This window comes from Lasiosphaeria miniovina (genome assembly GCF_030549165.1).
Source record: "Lasiosphaeria miniovina strain SMH2392-1A chromosome Unknown B0T26scaffold_2, whole genome shotgun sequence".
Taxonomy (NCBI): domain Eukaryota; kingdom Fungi; phylum Ascomycota; class Sordariomycetes; order Sordariales; family Lasiosphaeriaceae; genus Lasiosphaeria; species Lasiosphaeria miniovina.
In genome coordinates, this window is record NW_026848221.1 from 5,623,684 (window position 1) to 5,639,160 (window position 15,477).

The window sequence follows — 15,477 nt, forward strand, 5'->3', positions numbered from 1 at the left end:
GTCCAGGTATTGGAAAGTTATTCGGGCTCTGGGATCGTATGTATTGTGCGTCTGGGTAGGGCGTCGTCACGATGCGCTTCAAGTTGCGATGTGGTGGGGGTTGTCTAACAGTGGGAAAATATCTGCCCCGCCTGATAACGATAAGGCGGCAGGGGTTTGTAGCGGGCACCCTTGTCGGGTGTCGGCTTTGGCACTGTTTAGGGGTTCGGGTTGCAACAATGCAACTTCCATGAACTTGAACAAAAGTCGAGTCCCTTGTTGGCCTCGAATTCCATTGGATCTTGAAAAAAGTCCTCATCAAGACAACAAGACAAGCACAAATGCCGTCACCTAAACTCCCAATCGAGGGGCTTCCGGTATGGGCACATCTCAACAACGTCACGCTAGCCAATGTCAAAATTGCCAATATCGGGGGCAAAGGCTTTGGCGTCGTTTGTGACAGCCATCTAACGATAGAAGCGAGTGACGAGACTTTGGATACGCCCGCCTTGCTCACAGTGCCCCATGGCCTCGTCCTCAATGCCGAGGCTATCCAGGAATACGCCAAGGAGGACAGAACATTTAGAGAGCTACTAGATGCCGTCGGACATCAGGTACCTGCCCTGCCTAACTTTGTCTCCCTTTCGGCTTCTCTATATAAACGTAAAGAAGGAGTCACTGACCATGAAGACAATAAATAAAGTCGGCACGAGGAGACATTCTGTTGTTTCTTCTTGTCCAGACCGCTCTGGCTTCCAGGACCGGCCACTCTTCTGCGGGCGTCTTGAACCCCTGGACTGAATACATCCAGTTTCTGCCCGAGACGGTGCTGCTGCCAACTCTGTGGACCGAAGAGGAGCGGCTTTTGCTTCGAGGCACTTCCCTCGAGGCAGCCGTGTCGGCCAAGATCTCGTCACTTGATTCCGAGTTTGGATCCATCTACGAAGCCTCGTCAAACATCCCTCGCTGGAACGAGGCTCTATGGGAATCCGGAGCAGTATCTTTTCGAGACTGGATCCTCTTGGACGCCCTCTATCGGTCTCGCTGTCTGGAGTTGCCCAGATCCGGAGAGTCCCTGGTGCCTTGTATTGACATGGTAAACCACTCAGCCGCTCCAACGGCTTATTACGACGAAAACGCTAAAGACGATGTCGCCTTACTTCTTAGACCCGGTACTAGCATCTCGAAAGGCGACGAGATATCCATCAGCTATGGTGATGCCAAGTCTGCTGCAGAGATGCTTTTCAGCTACGGCTTCATTGACCCCGACTCGACTGTCGAAAGTCTGGTCCTCCCTCTAGAGCCGCTCCAGGACGATCCGTTGGCCAAGGCAAAGCTTTTCGCCTTCGGAGAAGCGCCCAAAGTCCATGTGTCCCGGAGCAATGGGTCGATTGTCTGGAGAAGCCCGTTTGCATATTTCATGTGCGTAAACGAAGAGGATGGGTTGGAATTCAGGGTTCTCCGCGAGACGCGAGAAATGAACGTGTTGTGGCAAGGCGATGATGTCACGGATCGGACGGCCGAGTTTCAAACTCTCATCCAAAGCCATCCACTCAGCGCCCTGTTCAGGTTGCGCGTTGTCGCAGTTGTTCAAGAGCGCCTGCAATCTCAACTAGATCGGGCCCAGCCCGATGCAGAGCCCGGTACTCCGCCCACCTCGGAGCCCTCCTCAACGACAAGAGAGGCTTGTGTAAAGGCTGCACTACTCCTTCGAAATATCGAAATAATGATACTGGAAGACACCATAGAAGCCTTGGAAGAAGAGGTAAGTCAAAACGCACTACTGACGCCACAGCACCGGAGACTCCGAAGCCTGTCGTTGGTTGGGTTGTCCTACACACCAAACATGCTGCCCACTGTTTGGGGCCTAGCGCTAACAGAACAAAAAAAACTTGATGCAGAAAACCACACTACTCGCCGATGAACACGTGGTGGCTTATCTCGGATCGATGGAGACTGCCGGATCAGATCTAGTTGAGGAAGAGGCGTCCAATGAGGAAGACGATTTCAGCTGATTTGCAGCATTCCCTGCCTCCGGATATCCTCGGTTTCCCACAGTATTGGCTGCTTGGCAAAGAGATCAGAGAAGAGGCGCGTAAGACCTTGCCAAAACAACACCGGGGATTCAAAGATATGGTATCCAAGAAGTAAGTTTCGTTATTTGCGCTGGTTTTACTACCAATTGGACAATACCAAGTGTGATCGGCATACACAAGTCGAGAGTCTGCCAAGCGACAACATGGGTGCCTTCATTGAAGCGACCAGCACGGTGTCGGATACTCGAATACCAGTTTCCAAAGGCTGGGCTTCCATGGATGTCACCAGCTGGGATTGGCCCAAGAAGACAATGAGCTTGGAGACAAGTCAAAGCACTTACCGTGGTGCCAACCCGACAGACAAAGTGGGCAGCTCGCACAGCAGGTTACAGACAGCGGCAAGCAAGCTCATGCACAGCTGGCGGCCGAAGCATTATGACTTTACGGGGGACGCTATCGCTTGCCCAATATCGGGCTCGTCTTCTGGAACATTAGATGGAGGCTTTTGAACGAATAACTTTGGCACCAAGCGTCTGCAACCGAAATGAAGCCACGAGGCATTTGCAGCCGCCGCCTGCTGGATCAATCTCAAAATGACAGGGGGGGCAGTTTTGCCAGAAAGGCGATCTCGAAACAGAGCTGACTGACCATCTAGTGAAGGCTCCCCAAGTGCGGGGAAGTTTGGGGTGTTCGCGAAGAACCGGAGGCTAGGCTGTGAATTATCGCGACCCGTACATACATACAATAATGGTACTCTACCTTTATTTAATGGGCATGCCATGTTCCATTGCCTGGCGCTTGTCTTTGCTTCGCGAAATGGCGTTGGCGCTCGGCAGAAGAGTGCCGGTTTAGTCCTCGACGTAGAAGAGAAAGGGAAAAAAGGCGCTGCTTTGCTGCCCTTACTTACTCTACGGCCACCAACAAAGCGAGGAGGGACGGCAGGCGGGTTCGTCGGAAACTTTTTTCCCAATGGTTCGCCAAGCAAAGTGGGCATGGATTACGGGCTTGATCGTCGCCGATGCAACAGCGTGGCATGGGAGCCTCGTGTCTCCGGGCCGGGTAAGAAAGGAGCTATCTGTCAGCGTTCATTGAGAGAGAGTGAGAGGTGTGTGTGTGTGTATGTGGTCGTTCGAGACATCCCGGGAACTTTGCAGACAAGAGAGCCAGAAAGTCCGTGTTTCGTGATCTTCGTTTGGCAGCAATCGTCAGTTTAGAAGCGGGCCTTTCGGATGCGAGGGCTGTTGGATCCGGAGCATGGACGGCCATATTCGACGCCATATAGCACTCTCTTATATCTTGGTCAAGCCATGCCCCCCCTCCACCAATGATTAATAATGCGCGAAACCGACCAGAGCAGCGCTCTGGTTGACTTTCAGCCTGTCATACAAGCGCCAACCTCTGGTAAGAATTCGTACCCAAGCCCAGAGTTCGTTTCTCTACTTGCCATGCGCGGGTGTTTTCACGGCAGTACGTCCCGCTGTCTACAAGACGGCTGTCGTCGTGGGCGTCTCAAGTGTGACGGGGAATGTTCGCTAGAGGACTACCGAGGCGAGAGCTGGGGTTGTCCTTGCATATACTGTACACTCTCACCCTCTCCGGCAGCAAGGTCACACAGCCCTTGGAGTTTACCTTGGGTCTCCCACTCATGTGAGGTGAGGCACTCGCTCGCTCGGCCTATCTTATTAAGCCGGGTCAATATGAGCTCGCCCATTCCAGGTGCTTCAGACTGGCGGTGGCCCCCAAGAGGATGAGAAAATGGGAACGTTTTTTGACTGGTCTGCCTACCCTGCTCGGCAGATTCGTCCAATCCAATCCACTGGGCAGGAAATCGCTTGTCTGCCTTCTGGATTCATAGTGGACGGACGGCCAGGCGCTCGTATGCTTTTTATTGCTTTTGGTTTGGTTTCTTTTGGTACGCCCAAAGTTCAACCGAAAAAGGTTTCTTCGACACCCAAAGACGAGTGACGACGCCAGAGAGGCAAATCAACGCCACCTCATTCCCGCTTACCAAAGCCCCGTTTGACTTGACTCTACTACCGAATGAACAGCCGCTGTCAGAACGAGTTAGTGTCGGGGTTCGGTCTCTTCATGACGCGTTCCCAGCAGTGCCAACACCAATCTGGGGCTTAGCGCGGACCCCAGGTTTTTCTTCATCCAAAACCTGGGGAACGGGGTTCCTAGTGTAGAGTCTAGACTGGAAACATGACCTGATGGGTCTCAACCCAAGACACGTCCGTGGTGCCATCAGCCCTCTTCTTGTCTCGCACCTCCCCGGCGAACCCCAAGATGACGCCTTGGGGTGGTGCCATTCAGGAAGGTGGGCGTTGAGCCTTTTGACCCTTTGCAATGCCAGGGGGGGAGGGGGATCCGGTCGTTCACGAGTGTGGATGCGATTCGCTAGTTGAAGCCGGGAGATGGCAAAGGGTGGCAGCGCGAAGGAGGGGAGGGGCTTTCCTATCCAGAGCGACGCAGGCTGACACGGCCATTGGCTGCCGCACCTGCTAACTCCACCGTCGGGGAGCGACGGGATCCCTGCTCTCCCCAGATTCCCCTCTGGGGCGGCCCCATCGAGCGCTAGTCCTAGCTTGGTAAGATGGATATTTCATGAGTGGGTGAGGGCGACTAGTGCCTTCCCCAGCGAGTGAGCCCCCAGCGATTCCAGGGACCCTGTCCTTGCCTTTGGGTGCACTGTTGTAAGTGCTGACCGGCCGCCTTCCATCCCTCTTTTTCTCCGCAAAACTAAGGCCCGTAGTCTCCGCGAAGGCCGAGTTCAGGGCTTTTTCCCTCTTTTCCCCCTCACTCACCCGCCTTCTTCAGCGTGAGCTTATCTTCACACACACACACACACTTGCACATATTGGGCTGCTCCATCCTCCTCCCTTTAAAGACGGCTTGCCCCGCCTCCTACGCCGTCCCGTTCTCCCTCCCCCCCTCTTTTGAAGGGATCGGATCTTTGTGTACATGTACCGCGATTACCACAACTTAGCAGGCCTATTACACACGCGCATCCATGGTTGGTGAAGTCTATCTTCAACGACGACGTAACGGGAATGAGCACCAATGAGGCTCTTGCTGCGACCTGCTACGACCCGATAAGTTCCAGACGCGCCGCCATTGCGACGAGACACACGCGACGAGACAGGAGAGACATCTCGAGTTTGGAAGCTGGGGATCGTGTATAGAGTCGCCTGCCAGACGCCCGTCACCCGCACAAATCGGGACGAAACCAGCTGTTAGTCGGATGGGACGGACGTGAAAACAAAATCCGCCAAACCACTAAACCGCCAAAATGCCCGGAATCCTGCCGATGAAGGTCATCAAGGTGGGCACGAGCTCGCAGAGTCGCATTGCTCAGGCCTGTGACCGCTGCCGCAGCAAGAAGATCCGCTGCGACGGCATCCGGCCGTGCTGCTCGCAATGTGCCAATGTCGGGTTCGAATGCCGCACCAGCGACAAGCTCAGCCGCCGCGCCTTCCCGCGCGGCTACACCGAGTCGCTCGAGGAGCGCGTGCGCGTGCTCGAGGGCGAGGTCCGCGAGCTCAAGGACCTGCTCGACGAGAAGGACGAGAAGATCGAGATGCTGTCCAAGATGCACAGCAACCGCCGCTCGCCGTCCCAGCCCGCCCACAGCTCGCCGACGGCCGCTGACAAGGCTAAGGACGCCGCCTCGTCGCCCAAGGAGGACACGTTCCGCATCCAGGCCTCGCCGTTATTACTCGGCGTCGAGAACTCGGACTCGTACTTTATGGGCGCTTCCAGCGGCCGGTCTTTTATTGGTTTGTGCTCTCCTCTCGTCTCGTGTCATCTCATCTCATATTTCCTCGCGTCTCATTTCATCACGGCGAAGTGAATAGAAGGATGACTAAGACGACAGTGTGTTTCTGCAGAGGCCTTCAAGCGCAAGATCCAGGAGAACGGCAAGTCGTGCCCCGAGTTCAACCCCGAAGCTTTCTTGCACATCCAGGGGTGCTATCCTCTCACGCCAAAGCCGCCGTCTCAGACCCTAAGGTTACCGCCGCGGTTGTTCTCGGACAGATGTGTCAATGTCTATTTCCAAGAATGGGCGCCTCTCTTCCCCGTGCTCCACAAGCCTACTTTCCTCCGCACTTATGAGGAGTTTGTCGCCGACCCCGAGAAGATCAAGAACAACCACAAGCTAGCGCAGCTGCATCTGGTCTTCAGCATCGCCGCCCTGTCGAGTGAGCACCCCGATCTCCAGCAAATTGCGGCTTGCGAGCTGCAATGGCAACGGGCTTTGGAAGCGGTCCTCATGGACAACACCATGATTACTCTGCAGTGCTTGCTGCTTGCCTTGATGTACTGCACCATCAGGGCCGACTATAAGCGTCTACAGCACTACAAGGGAATCGCTGTTGGCCTCTCCCACCGGCTAGGGCTCCACCAGAGCCAGAAGCGCTTCTCATTCGGAGTTCTCACCATTGAAACGCGGAAGAAAGTGTTCTGGACTCTCTACATGTTGGACTGGTACGTTTGCCTTGCTGCATTCATGTTTTCTGGCCGAGTTGCTGATCTTTACCAGCTTTTCTGCCGCAATGCTGGGCCTTCCCAAGCTGCTCAAAGATGAAGATGTCCACACAGAATTCCCGTCGGATACTGATGACGAGTATGTGACGGAGAAGGGCTTCCAGCCATGCCTCCCAGGCGAACATACGCGGCTTTCAAGCGCGCTGGCGCTGTTCCGGGGATCCCGGATTCTGGGCAAAGTCCTCGAGAAGATCTACCCCTCTGCGACGTCCCATGAACTCTCCCTGCAGACAATGTCGAGCCTTCAGTCTGAACTCGACGAGTGGTCTGAAAAGCTGCCGCAACACCTGAAACTTACTTTCAAGCAGGACAAGCCGTCCACCGATGTGACTGGCAGCAGGTCTCCTCTTTTGGTGAGTACCTTAGTTATGCTCATTAAACATGAGAGTTTGTGACTAACAGCGTCTCTTTAGGCTCTGGCGTACTACTATATTCGCATTCTCATCGACCGGCCTGCTGTGACATCCAGTCTGGGACAGAAGGCGGCTCCAGCTTTGATCTCGGTTAGCGAATCAAGCAAGCACTTGATACAGATTATCCAGCTGCTCGAGGAGAGGAGCATGTCTTTCTCTTTCTGCCTGAACAAGACCGACACTCTAACGCTCTGTGGCATGGCCCTGCTCTACCAGACCCTGGACCTGAAGAAGGACAGCAAGATGTTAAAGGACAACGAGAAGCTAACAAATGCCGTTATCAAGATCCTGGACAAGGCAAAGGCGCCGGGGTCTTACGACATGAAGCGAGTCGCAGGGATGCTCGTTGCTGTCGACGAGCCACCCCCGCAGTCGCTGCCAACTCCACCAAGACAGAGCCCAGATACCTGCATGGCCGCCCCACCAACCCACCAACCCTCGCCCCCCGCCCCAGCAAACGGTCACAAGATGATGCAGTCCGCTCTTGGCCGCCACGCCAGCGCTAGCATGAGCGAAACGGACCTCCTTTTGCAACAAGAAAAGCTCCGCAGGATGGCCATGCCTCATGGGCATCCTCAGCAGAACGGGCCCGAGCACTACCGGGCCCGCGCCCGGCTGTCTTTTGACGGTCAACGTCCGGACGGGTCCGTCGGGCGGCGTGACCACCGGATATCCCTCAGTCAGGCGCAGGCTGCGCAGGCCGCCATGATTGCGCGGGTATCGCCGTCTACACCAAACGCGGTAGCAGCGGTGAAGCAGAATCTAGACTATCTGCAGCTAGGCTCGGCTCACTCTTCCGCCCAATCTCAACCGTCTTCGCCAATCCACGCACGGGGGCAACAACAACATCAGCAAAACCACGGCACGTCATCTCAGGCCCAGACGCAGCTCTACTCGCACCTGCAAAAGGGGTCCGGCGCCTCTACGGCCGACTGGGAGGCTCTGCTGGGATCACTGGAGGGCGGCCCCCTCAACGTGTACGACGCTATCTACGGCGGGCCGGGAATGAGCCTTCTTAACACGTCGCCAACTAACACAAGCGCATCATCGAATGCAGCGACCGGGGCCGGCTGGTCCCCGGACTCTTGGGATCTATCCGGGTTCAACCTCGGAGATTTTGGCGGCCCGGGCTCCGCGGCCACCGGCACCACCCACAGCGTGCTCAGCTGCCTGAGCGAGGTCGACAGCCTCAGCTCCGGCGACGACCTCGCGTCCAGCGAGATGGGTCTGAGCGTGGGGAGTCTAGAGTTTCACAACCACCACTCCCACAATCACCAGCAGAGACAGCAGCAGCAGCACCATCGGAACTCTGTTCTACAAGGCGTCTCAGCTGACGGGGCGGGATATATACTAGACGGGTTGGACGGTCTGGACGGGTTGGACGGGCTGGACGGGCTGGTTGGCGGCTATGGGTTAACATGATCACGACAGCTATGAGATTTCGATATGAGGCGATTCTTCTGGTGTTGATCACGAGGTGATACGAGATAATGGATTTCTTTTTCATATATAATTCTTTTTCTGTATGGAGATATGGAGATATGGATTTTGCTTTTCGTTCTGACTAGTGGAGTAGTTGGTGCCTGGCTCTGGAGTGATGTTGCGATGGGAAGGAATTGGAATTGGAATTGGGAATTTGGAATGGAAAAAAATTGCCGTGTCTCTTTTTTGTTATTTTTGTGTCTTTACTATCAAGGGCTTGTTCCTTTTATTTCGTCGGAGATATATATATCCCTGTGTTTTCAGGAGGCTTGTCCCTGTTGTTTTCTCTGTGCTTGTTACTCGTTTCCTTTTGGTCTGTGGGGGTTGAGGTTGGGTTATATATATAGGTATCTTTCTATCTACCTTGCGTGTGAGATGTATTTTGAGTATTGTTGCTTTCTATTTACTATTCAGTCTGTCTTGTCAGGCGTTCCCTTAAATCGTTTTATTCTTAGACATTATTCTAGGATGTCGGGCTCGTGTCCCTTTTCTTCCCGCGTCCCGACAAGTGCTGATGGCCTGGGGGTGGTTGTGTCTGAGGGTGTCCAAGGTGTTTGGGAGCCGCGTGGCATTTAGCCTCAATCGAGACGAGCCCAAAGGCTGGGGTACAGAATATATATGTATATATGTGTGTGCACCTGGTCAGTCGGGCGTGCGAATAGCCGGATGGAGAAGGTGTGAATGAACGAGGATAGGCAAGTGCATGTATGTATGTCTAGTTCCATGTACCGTGTCTATCGGTACTGATCTAGGTGTTGCAGGGGGAGCTGGAGATGAGAAGGTATTTATGATATTTTTTCTTCCTTTTTTCTTCTCAGAAGAAAAAGAAAAAGAAAGCCTTTGGACTCGGAATTTAGGGGGAAGGCTTGGCTAGGTGGTGCCAAGTTTAATTCTAAGGCAAGTACTTGGCAGGCGAGTACTCCATGGTTTGAAGTGTCCAAGTGAAGCGGCAGTCTTCGGCACGCAGGCTGGGTTGGGAATTTACTAGCGCCTTTACCTAAGGTAGGCTCACGTCTATGCCAAAACGTCTTTCTCGAGCGACCACTACCAGGGAGCGCGAGCGGGAGCGGGAGCTATTTTGGGGGTAACCCACTCGGGATGAACTATCGTCTCAAGACCACTCAGGCGAGTCAGTGTCAAGGTTTGTTTAGTGTTTCATCAGGCAAGAGCGAGTTGACGTTTTTCTCATATTTTCCCCGAGAGATAAAAGTGATACGCTCCAGCGAAGGAGCTGTCGGGGCTCGGGGGCCGATGGAGAGACGGACGGATTAGTGACCCGAACTCGACGCGGCGAAGCGGCCACCTCAGTTACCTCACCTGGCGGGAAGGAAGCTCTTGATCGAAATAGAGCGCTTCAAGTTCGGTTCTACTAGCGGAAACCGCCACCTTGGCGGGCTGCCGCGACACCTGCCCAGCGCCTGGGCCCGGCTGACTTCGAATTGTGAAACTTATAACTTGGTGTCCCGTCGTTTCGCAGCTTCGGCCCACGTGCGCGACCTCGAGCATTTTCCCAGGGCCACCTTTGGACAACATCTGCAATACGCTGTGCATATGCAGAAATACCACCCCGACGACCAAGTCAAGTGGTGAGCGACGGAGAAACACACCACACCCACAGCAAGACTTGCGCCTTCGGCCTGGTCGCCCGCCCCGACTGCCCGCTTTCGTCGGCTTTGAGCTCCAACCCCGCGGGACTTCTCCACGGGGATAAGAACCTCAGACAGAAGCTACCTACATACGTTCCATCCCCCCTTCCAATCGTCGCTGCTCTTGTTAGTCTCCTTGTTTTATCATCTGTTCGGTAGTCACATCAAACAGAGAAAAAAGCACATCTACGAGCTTCTGGGTTTGTGACATTTTGAGACGGAAAGGCCATGGCGAACGAGATCAGCCCGTTGCTCGAGGCGAAGCGTCCCGCTTTCCTTGCTCACGGTACGTTCCCTCCCCAGGATGTTTAAATCCTCACGGTTGAACGAGCCTGTCTTGTCTGTAAGCCTTGTCAGCAGCCAACCAACCAACCTAACCCAGTGAGCTCGCTCGCTCACTGGGCCGAGATCTGGTGCATATGTTCCATGCTGGCGGGGGTTTATCAGATATCAAACCAACATACGTCCCTTACCTATACCGGAAACCAAAACCTTACAGCGATTAGAGTGCCGATGGGCTGATGATCCCGCACCTATAGCAGCAGCAGCATCCTTCCCGCACGATAGATCGCAGCACTCGCAGCGGCGGCTGCCCCAGACTATCGCCCACAGGGGCGATGCGTCGGCGTTTCCAGAAAACTCGATGGGCGCCTTTCGGGGCGCCGTCGCCGTCGGCGCGCATGCCCTCGAGACGGACATCCACCTGTCCCGGGACGGCGTCGTCGTGCTCTCACATGTAAGCCTGCACACAATTCCCCCCCCCCCCCCCCCCCCCAAAAAAAAAGGGGGGGGAAGAATGAGAAATATTAATGTGATGTTTTTTTCCCCTTCAGGACGCCTCGCTCAAGCGGTGTTTTGGAATCAACCAAAAGATCGCCGACTGCGACTGGAGCTACCTGAGCACCCTCCAGACGCTCCGGGAGCCGCGCCAGAGCCTACCGCGGCTGTCGGACCTGCTCGAGTATCTGGCCCAGCCGGGGCTCGAGTCTGTGTGGGTGCTGCTGGACATCAAGGTACGTTTATTTTATTTTATTTCTTCTTCACGTTTTGATTCGATCGACTTGTTGCGTTTTTTTTTTCTCTTTTATTTCAGGGGGTTTTGGGGGTTTGGGTGGACTGTTTGTGAGTGCTCGCTAATTCTCCCGCCCGCAGATGGACGACGACCCCGACGACCTCCTGAGCAGGACGGCAGAGACTATCGCATCGGCCCCAACGACGCGGCCCTGGAATGAGAGGATCCTTCTCGGTGGCTGGAACGTATGCTGCCCTCTTTTTCTCTTTTTAGTGCCCCCGACTTAACACTGTTGTGCGCTTCTAGGAAAACTACTTGGAACTCTGCAAGGAATACTTCCCGGGGTTTCCAGTCGCCTACATTGGCTTTACGCTGCTGTACGCGAAACGCTTCCTCGAGCAGCCGCAGGTCAACTTCAACCTGGCGCAGAGGTCGCTGGTCGGGCCCGCCGGCAGGTACTTTGTCAAGGCGATCCGCGAGGCGCGGCGCGCGCTGTTCGTTTGGACCGTCAACGACGAGGAGTGGATGGAGTGGTCGATCCGGAAGAAGGTCGACGGCGTCATCACCGACAACCCCAGGCTGTTCCTTGACGTGTGCAGTCGCTGGGAGGCCGAGGGCCGTGGGTCCCGCAGATGGAGGGTGCCCAGCGCCCGCGGCGTCCGGCTGTACCTCACGGCGTTCTGCATCCAGGCCCTCCAGCTCGTCTTCACGGCCCTGTTGTGGCGGAAGCTGAATAGCATGGGCAAGAGGAGGCAGCTGCCCCTCAAGCCGCTAGAGAGCATATGAAGGAGGTTTGGATCCGGGTTTCTTGCTTCTTCCTCCCTACTTTTTGTCTTTCATCTCTCTTGCATCTATGGCTTGGCGCTGGTGGAGTTGAAGTTTTATAATCGGGGATACCCAATTGTGCAGCTATTCAGAGTTGCGACATGATGGCGGTGAAAGCAGTGAGGCTTTTCATTCATTAAACCGGCGAATCATTACAACACATTTTTTGGTCTTTGCCATAATTTCTGACTGTTTTGCTATCCGGCTTACATGAGTACTCCTTCTGTCAGGTTAACTTCGTTTGAAGAGATCGATTGACACATTTTTGGTTGACACTTGGCATCGATCGGGGCCTCCGTTTCGACAGAGACCTGGAGCTTGGTCAGCTCATGGAGACCGAGTCGGACTGATAGCCCGCCGCGCTCGCATTCGGCAGGGCTGAGTTGCGGTGCGGTGGTGTTGGCAATTTTATTTCGGGGTGTGCGGCCGCAATCAGTCCGCAATGCGCAATGCCTGGCAATCAGACAGCTGCGGGCGGTCTCAAGGGCTTAAGTCCGCGGCGTATCCTTAGGCTCTTGTGAGATGACGTGCGTGCGTGTGCACTTTAGGCGGCGTAGGAAGCGGCCTGTCGGGGTTCGGGCGGTTCAGACTACCGCGGGAGCCCGTAGAGCCCTCGGAAAGGGCCCCCTTTTTTTTTTTCCCGCCCGACCTCGAAATGGTTTCATGGGCAGCCCAGACGTGCCACCACCTTGTCCCGCATATTCATTATGAATTGATGAATATCGCCTCTTCGCCTCCTTTTTCTATCTCTAACTCTCTCTTTCTCTTTTGACCATACCGTGTGACCGATTGCCATTGGCGCGCCTCTCGACCTGTTCCTCGTTGTAAATCGAGTAATACAGTGACCCCAACAGTCTCCAAATTACCTACACCAGGACACTGCTGATCGCCACCGGCCCGCCCTTGCTGCCCCCACTCGCAAGGCCTACCCAACCGACGACCAACACCCATCCAGGTCAAGGAATTGAAATACCCACGTTTAAATCACGGGAGCAGCCATGACAACGGCAGCGGATTACAGCGGCGGCACGGCGGAAGCTGACCACCTCTGCGTGCTGGTGCACGGGCTCTGGGGAAACCCAAACCACCTGACGTACGTGGCCAAGACGCTGCGCGAGAAGCACCCGCGCGACAAGGTGCACATTCTCGTCGCCAAGCGCAACAGCGGCTCCTTCACCTACGACGGCATCGAGCTCGGCGGCGAGCGCGTGTGCCGCGAGATCGAGGAGGAGCTGCAGCTCATTGAGCGCGCCGGCGGCAAGATAAAGAAGCTCAGCTTCGTCGGCTACTCGCTCGGCGGCCTCGTCGCCCGCTATGCCATTGGCCTGCTGTTTGCCCGCGGCCTGCTCGACAAGTTCGAATGTATGGTGCGTTTTTCCCCTCTTCCTCCAATGATTCAAGCGCTGACAGCCAGTTGCCAGAACTTCACTGCCTTTGCGAGCCCGTTCCTGGGCGTGCACACGCCGCGCCGCGGGTTCGGGAACCGCCTGTTCAACGTGCTGGGCGCGCGCACGCTCGCCATGTCGGGCCGCCAGCTGTTCGGCATCGACACGTTCCGCGACACGGGCAAGCCGCTGCTGGCGGTTCTGGCCGACCCGACGTCCATCTTCATGAGCGGGCTGGCGCTGTTCCGGCGTCACACGCTGTACGCCAACGCCACCAACGACCGCAGCGCCCCCTACTTCACCACCATGATCGCCAAGACGGACCCCTACACGGACATGTCCAAGATCCGCGTCAACTTCGTCAGCGGCTACGAGAACGTAGTCCTCGACCCGCTGGACCCGGTCGCCTCGCCGTCTTCGGAGGACGGAGAGAGCGGCGGCCAGTCCAAGAAAAAGGCCTCCCTCGCAGCGCGCCTGCGCGAGCGCCTCGAGCAGCTCGGGATCGTGCTCGCCCTCGGCGTCTTCGTGCCCATCTTCCTCGTCGCCTTCTTCACCAACTCGGGCTACCAGACCCTGTCGAGCGCGCGCCGCATCCGCCTGCACGAGCAGGGCCGCGCCGGCATCAACACGGAGACGTACCGCGTCGACCTGTGGATGAAGGAGATCCGCAGCGCTGTCGAGGGCGCCTACGAGAACCTTAACAGCGCCCAGGGCCAGGAATACCTGCGCGCCTCTTCCTCGTCGTCGTCGTCATCATCATCATCAGAGAACGGCGACGCGATATTATCGTCTGACGAGCTACTACCACCACCGCCGCCGTCGTCGTCTCAATCCGCCACCAAAGCGGAAAGCGAAGATGGCAAGCAGCGGGGCACCGCCGGCCGCGACATCCTCGCCCTCGAGCGCAGACAGTCGCTCCCTACCCAGCCCACGCTCGCCCTGGCCCTTTATCAGTTTGAGGCCATCAAGGCCCTCGACGCTCTCGGCTGGCGCAAGTACCCCGTCTGGATCCACAAGCACCGCCAGAGCCACGCCGCCATTATTGTCAGGAAGGACAAGGACTCGTGGAGCGAGGGCAAGATTGTGCTGAGGCACTGGGTCGACGAGGAGTTTTTGCTCTGATTGGTCTTCTCTTTTTTTTTTGGGTGGGGGGCGTTAAAAGTCTTTTTCGCTTGGTTTGGTGTTGGTATTGGGGGAACTGGATACAGGAGCAATATATACCCCATGGCAGGTGTTTGGTTTTGCGCGTGGGAAATTTGCCTACCTAGATTTTGGGGTTTACACATACACCGGAGGGCGCTGCATAACATAGCATAGAGGTTTGGGCTGGGTGTTGGTTACTCTAGGTGGGTGGATTAGACGACTTGTTGTCGGGTACTGGATAGGGATGTTTATTAGTAGATATCATGGAATTTATTTGAAGCACGCTATCTCAAGTGGACTTGTCGGAAGATTTTGTTCTGGTGGTACATGGTGACGGGAATTAGGACATGGTTCTGGGTCTTTGTTATGTCTTGTGATTCGTTTTGCAAGCGTCAAATGCTTTTGTTTCTATTACTAACTCCAGCATTAGGTACTCGATCCCTCTGGATACCGTCTGTCTATAGATCAACTACCTCGGGTACCTCACCTCACTTAGGCAGTCAGGTGCTTGCGCCGTTTAGACGGGAAAGCTTATCTTGCAGTGCTCCAGAACCTGTGCCCGAGACGGTCAGGACCAAATCACAGTATGGTGCTGTTGGCATTCAGACTGTGTGAGACGGACGGGCCAGCCAATGTCCCGGAATACAGCAGCAGAACAAACACAGCGAGAAGGGGGGGTGTCAGTAGAGAAAGTAGAGAACGTACGCGACTTTGAAGTTGCCCCAGTCCCTCAGCTGATCGCCCTGCAGAACCCCCCAAACATGAGCTCCGTTACGCGTACCACGTTCTCGTCGTTAAGTGAGGTAGTACATGTACGTAGGTAGGCTTAGGTCGGCATCCACAAGAGGAAACGGTGATGCCGGATATGGAGGAGTCTTACTGCTGTGCCTCGTCTCTGTCATAACGGTAATCTAGCTAGAGCTGGGAAGCGCAGTCCCAGCGATGGGGGTTGTCGGGATAGAAGAGGTCGCCGAGGCCTAATCCGACGCTCTAGTCGTTGCCGACTAATTC

At 55.4% G+C, this 15,477-nt stretch overlaps 6 protein-coding genes across 7 annotated transcripts; all 6 read left to right on the plus strand.

Annotated features, from left to right (window-relative positions):
- Positions 1 to 195: 195 nt before the first annotated feature.
- On the plus strand, positions 196 to 3,375 carry B0T26DRAFT_170765 (uncharacterized protein). Of its 2 annotated transcripts, none has more exons than XM_060433560.1 (3): positions 196 to 593; positions 683 to 1,744; positions 1,881 to 2,221. In XM_060433560.1, exons 1-3 carry the CDS (start codon positions 321 to 323, stop codon positions 1,992 to 1,994), a joined length of 1,449 nt encoding a protein of 482 aa, XP_060301271.1. In that variant the 5' UTR covers positions 196 to 320; the 3' UTR covers positions 1,995 to 2,221. The 2 variants fall into 2 exon arrangements, with proteins under 2 accessions (XP_060301271.1, XP_060301272.1); XM_060433561.1 differs by lacking the exon at positions 196 to 593 and adding an exon at positions 2,671 to 3,375 and having other exon boundaries at positions 1,683 to 1,744; positions 1,881 to 2,126.
- Positions 3,376 to 5,304: 1,929 nt separating this feature from the next.
- B0T26DRAFT_636962 (fungal-specific transcription factor domain-containing protein) lies at positions 5,305 to 8,395 on the plus strand (the record flags this gene model as incomplete). Its single annotated transcript, XM_060436887.1, has 4 exons — positions 5,305 to 5,791; positions 5,903 to 6,500; positions 6,556 to 6,913; positions 6,974 to 8,395. The coding sequence occupies 4 exons, from the start codon at positions 5,305 to 5,307 to the stop codon at positions 8,393 to 8,395; spliced, it is 2,865 nt and encodes a 954-aa protein (XP_060301273.1).
- A 12-nt stretch (positions 8,396 to 8,407) lies between these two features.
- On the plus strand, positions 8,408 to 9,292 carry B0T26DRAFT_171176 (uncharacterized protein). Its single transcript, XM_060433563.1, has one exon. It carries the CDS (start codon positions 8,507 to 8,509, stop codon positions 9,029 to 9,031), a length of 525 nt encoding a protein of 174 aa, XP_060301274.1. The 5' UTR covers positions 8,408 to 8,506; the 3' UTR covers positions 9,032 to 9,292.
- Positions 9,293 to 10,375: 1,083 nt separating this feature from the next.
- Positions 10,376 to 12,180, plus strand: B0T26DRAFT_170967 (PLC-like phosphodiesterase). Its single transcript, XM_060433562.1, has 4 exons — positions 10,376 to 10,837; positions 10,935 to 11,114; positions 11,254 to 11,358; positions 11,420 to 12,180. The coding sequence occupies exons 1-4, from the start codon at positions 10,745 to 10,747 to the stop codon at positions 11,897 to 11,899; spliced, it is 858 nt and encodes a 285-aa protein (XP_060301275.1). The 5' UTR covers positions 10,376 to 10,744; the 3' UTR covers positions 11,900 to 12,180.
- A 394-nt stretch (positions 12,181 to 12,574) lies between these two features.
- On the plus strand, positions 12,575 to 14,825 carry B0T26DRAFT_810405 (putative serine esterase-domain-containing protein). The gene is made up of 2 exons (XM_060447266.1): positions 12,575 to 13,305; positions 13,360 to 14,825. Exons 1-2 carry the CDS (start codon positions 12,937 to 12,939, stop codon positions 14,443 to 14,445), a joined length of 1,455 nt encoding a protein of 484 aa, XP_060301276.1. The 5' UTR covers positions 12,575 to 12,936; the 3' UTR covers positions 14,446 to 14,825.
- B0T26DRAFT_697896 (uncharacterized protein) lies at positions 14,826 to 15,463 on the plus strand. The gene has a single exon (XM_060441414.1). It carries the CDS (start codon positions 14,833 to 14,835, stop codon positions 15,079 to 15,081), a length of 249 nt encoding a protein of 82 aa, XP_060301277.1. The 5' UTR covers positions 14,826 to 14,832; the 3' UTR covers positions 15,082 to 15,463.
- The last annotated feature ends 14 nt before the right edge of the window (positions 15,464 to 15,477 follow it).

Coding starts and splice junctions, on each gene's coding strand:
- B0T26DRAFT_170765 (XM_060433560.1), top strand. CDS start 321: ATGCCGTCACCTAAACTCCCAATCGAGGGGCTTCCGGTATGGGCACAT. Junction 594..682: donor TAGATGCCGTCGGACATCAG/GTACCTGCCCTG, acceptor CAATAAATAAAG/TCGGCACGAGGAGACATTCT. Junction 1,745..1,880: donor TAGAAGCCTTGGAAGAAGAG/GTAAGTCAAAAC, acceptor AACTTGATGCAG/AAAACCACACTACTCGCCGA.
- B0T26DRAFT_171176 (XM_060433563.1), top strand. CDS start 8,507: ATGGAGATATGGATTTTGCTTTTCGTTCTGACTAGTGGAGTAGTTGGT.
- B0T26DRAFT_170967 (XM_060433562.1), top strand. CDS start 10,745: ATGGGCGCCTTTCGGGGCGCCGTCGCCGTCGGCGCGCATGCCCTCGAG. Junction 10,838..10,934: donor GCGTCGTCGTGCTCTCACAT/GTAAGCCTGCAC, acceptor TTTCCCCTTCAG/GACGCCTCGCTCAAGCGGTG. Junction 11,359..11,419: donor TCCTTCTCGGTGGCTGGAAC/GTATGCTGCCCT, acceptor GTGCGCTTCTAG/GAAAACTACTTGGAACTCTG.
- B0T26DRAFT_810405 (XM_060447266.1), top strand. CDS start 12,937: ATGACAACGGCAGCGGATTACAGCGGCGGCACGGCGGAAGCTGACCAC. Junction 13,306..13,359: donor TCGACAAGTTCGAATGTATG/GTGCGTTTTTCC, acceptor GCCAGTTGCCAG/AACTTCACTGCCTTTGCGAG.
- B0T26DRAFT_697896 (XM_060441414.1), top strand. CDS start 14,833: ATGTCTTGTGATTCGTTTTGCAAGCGTCAAATGCTTTTGTTTCTATTA.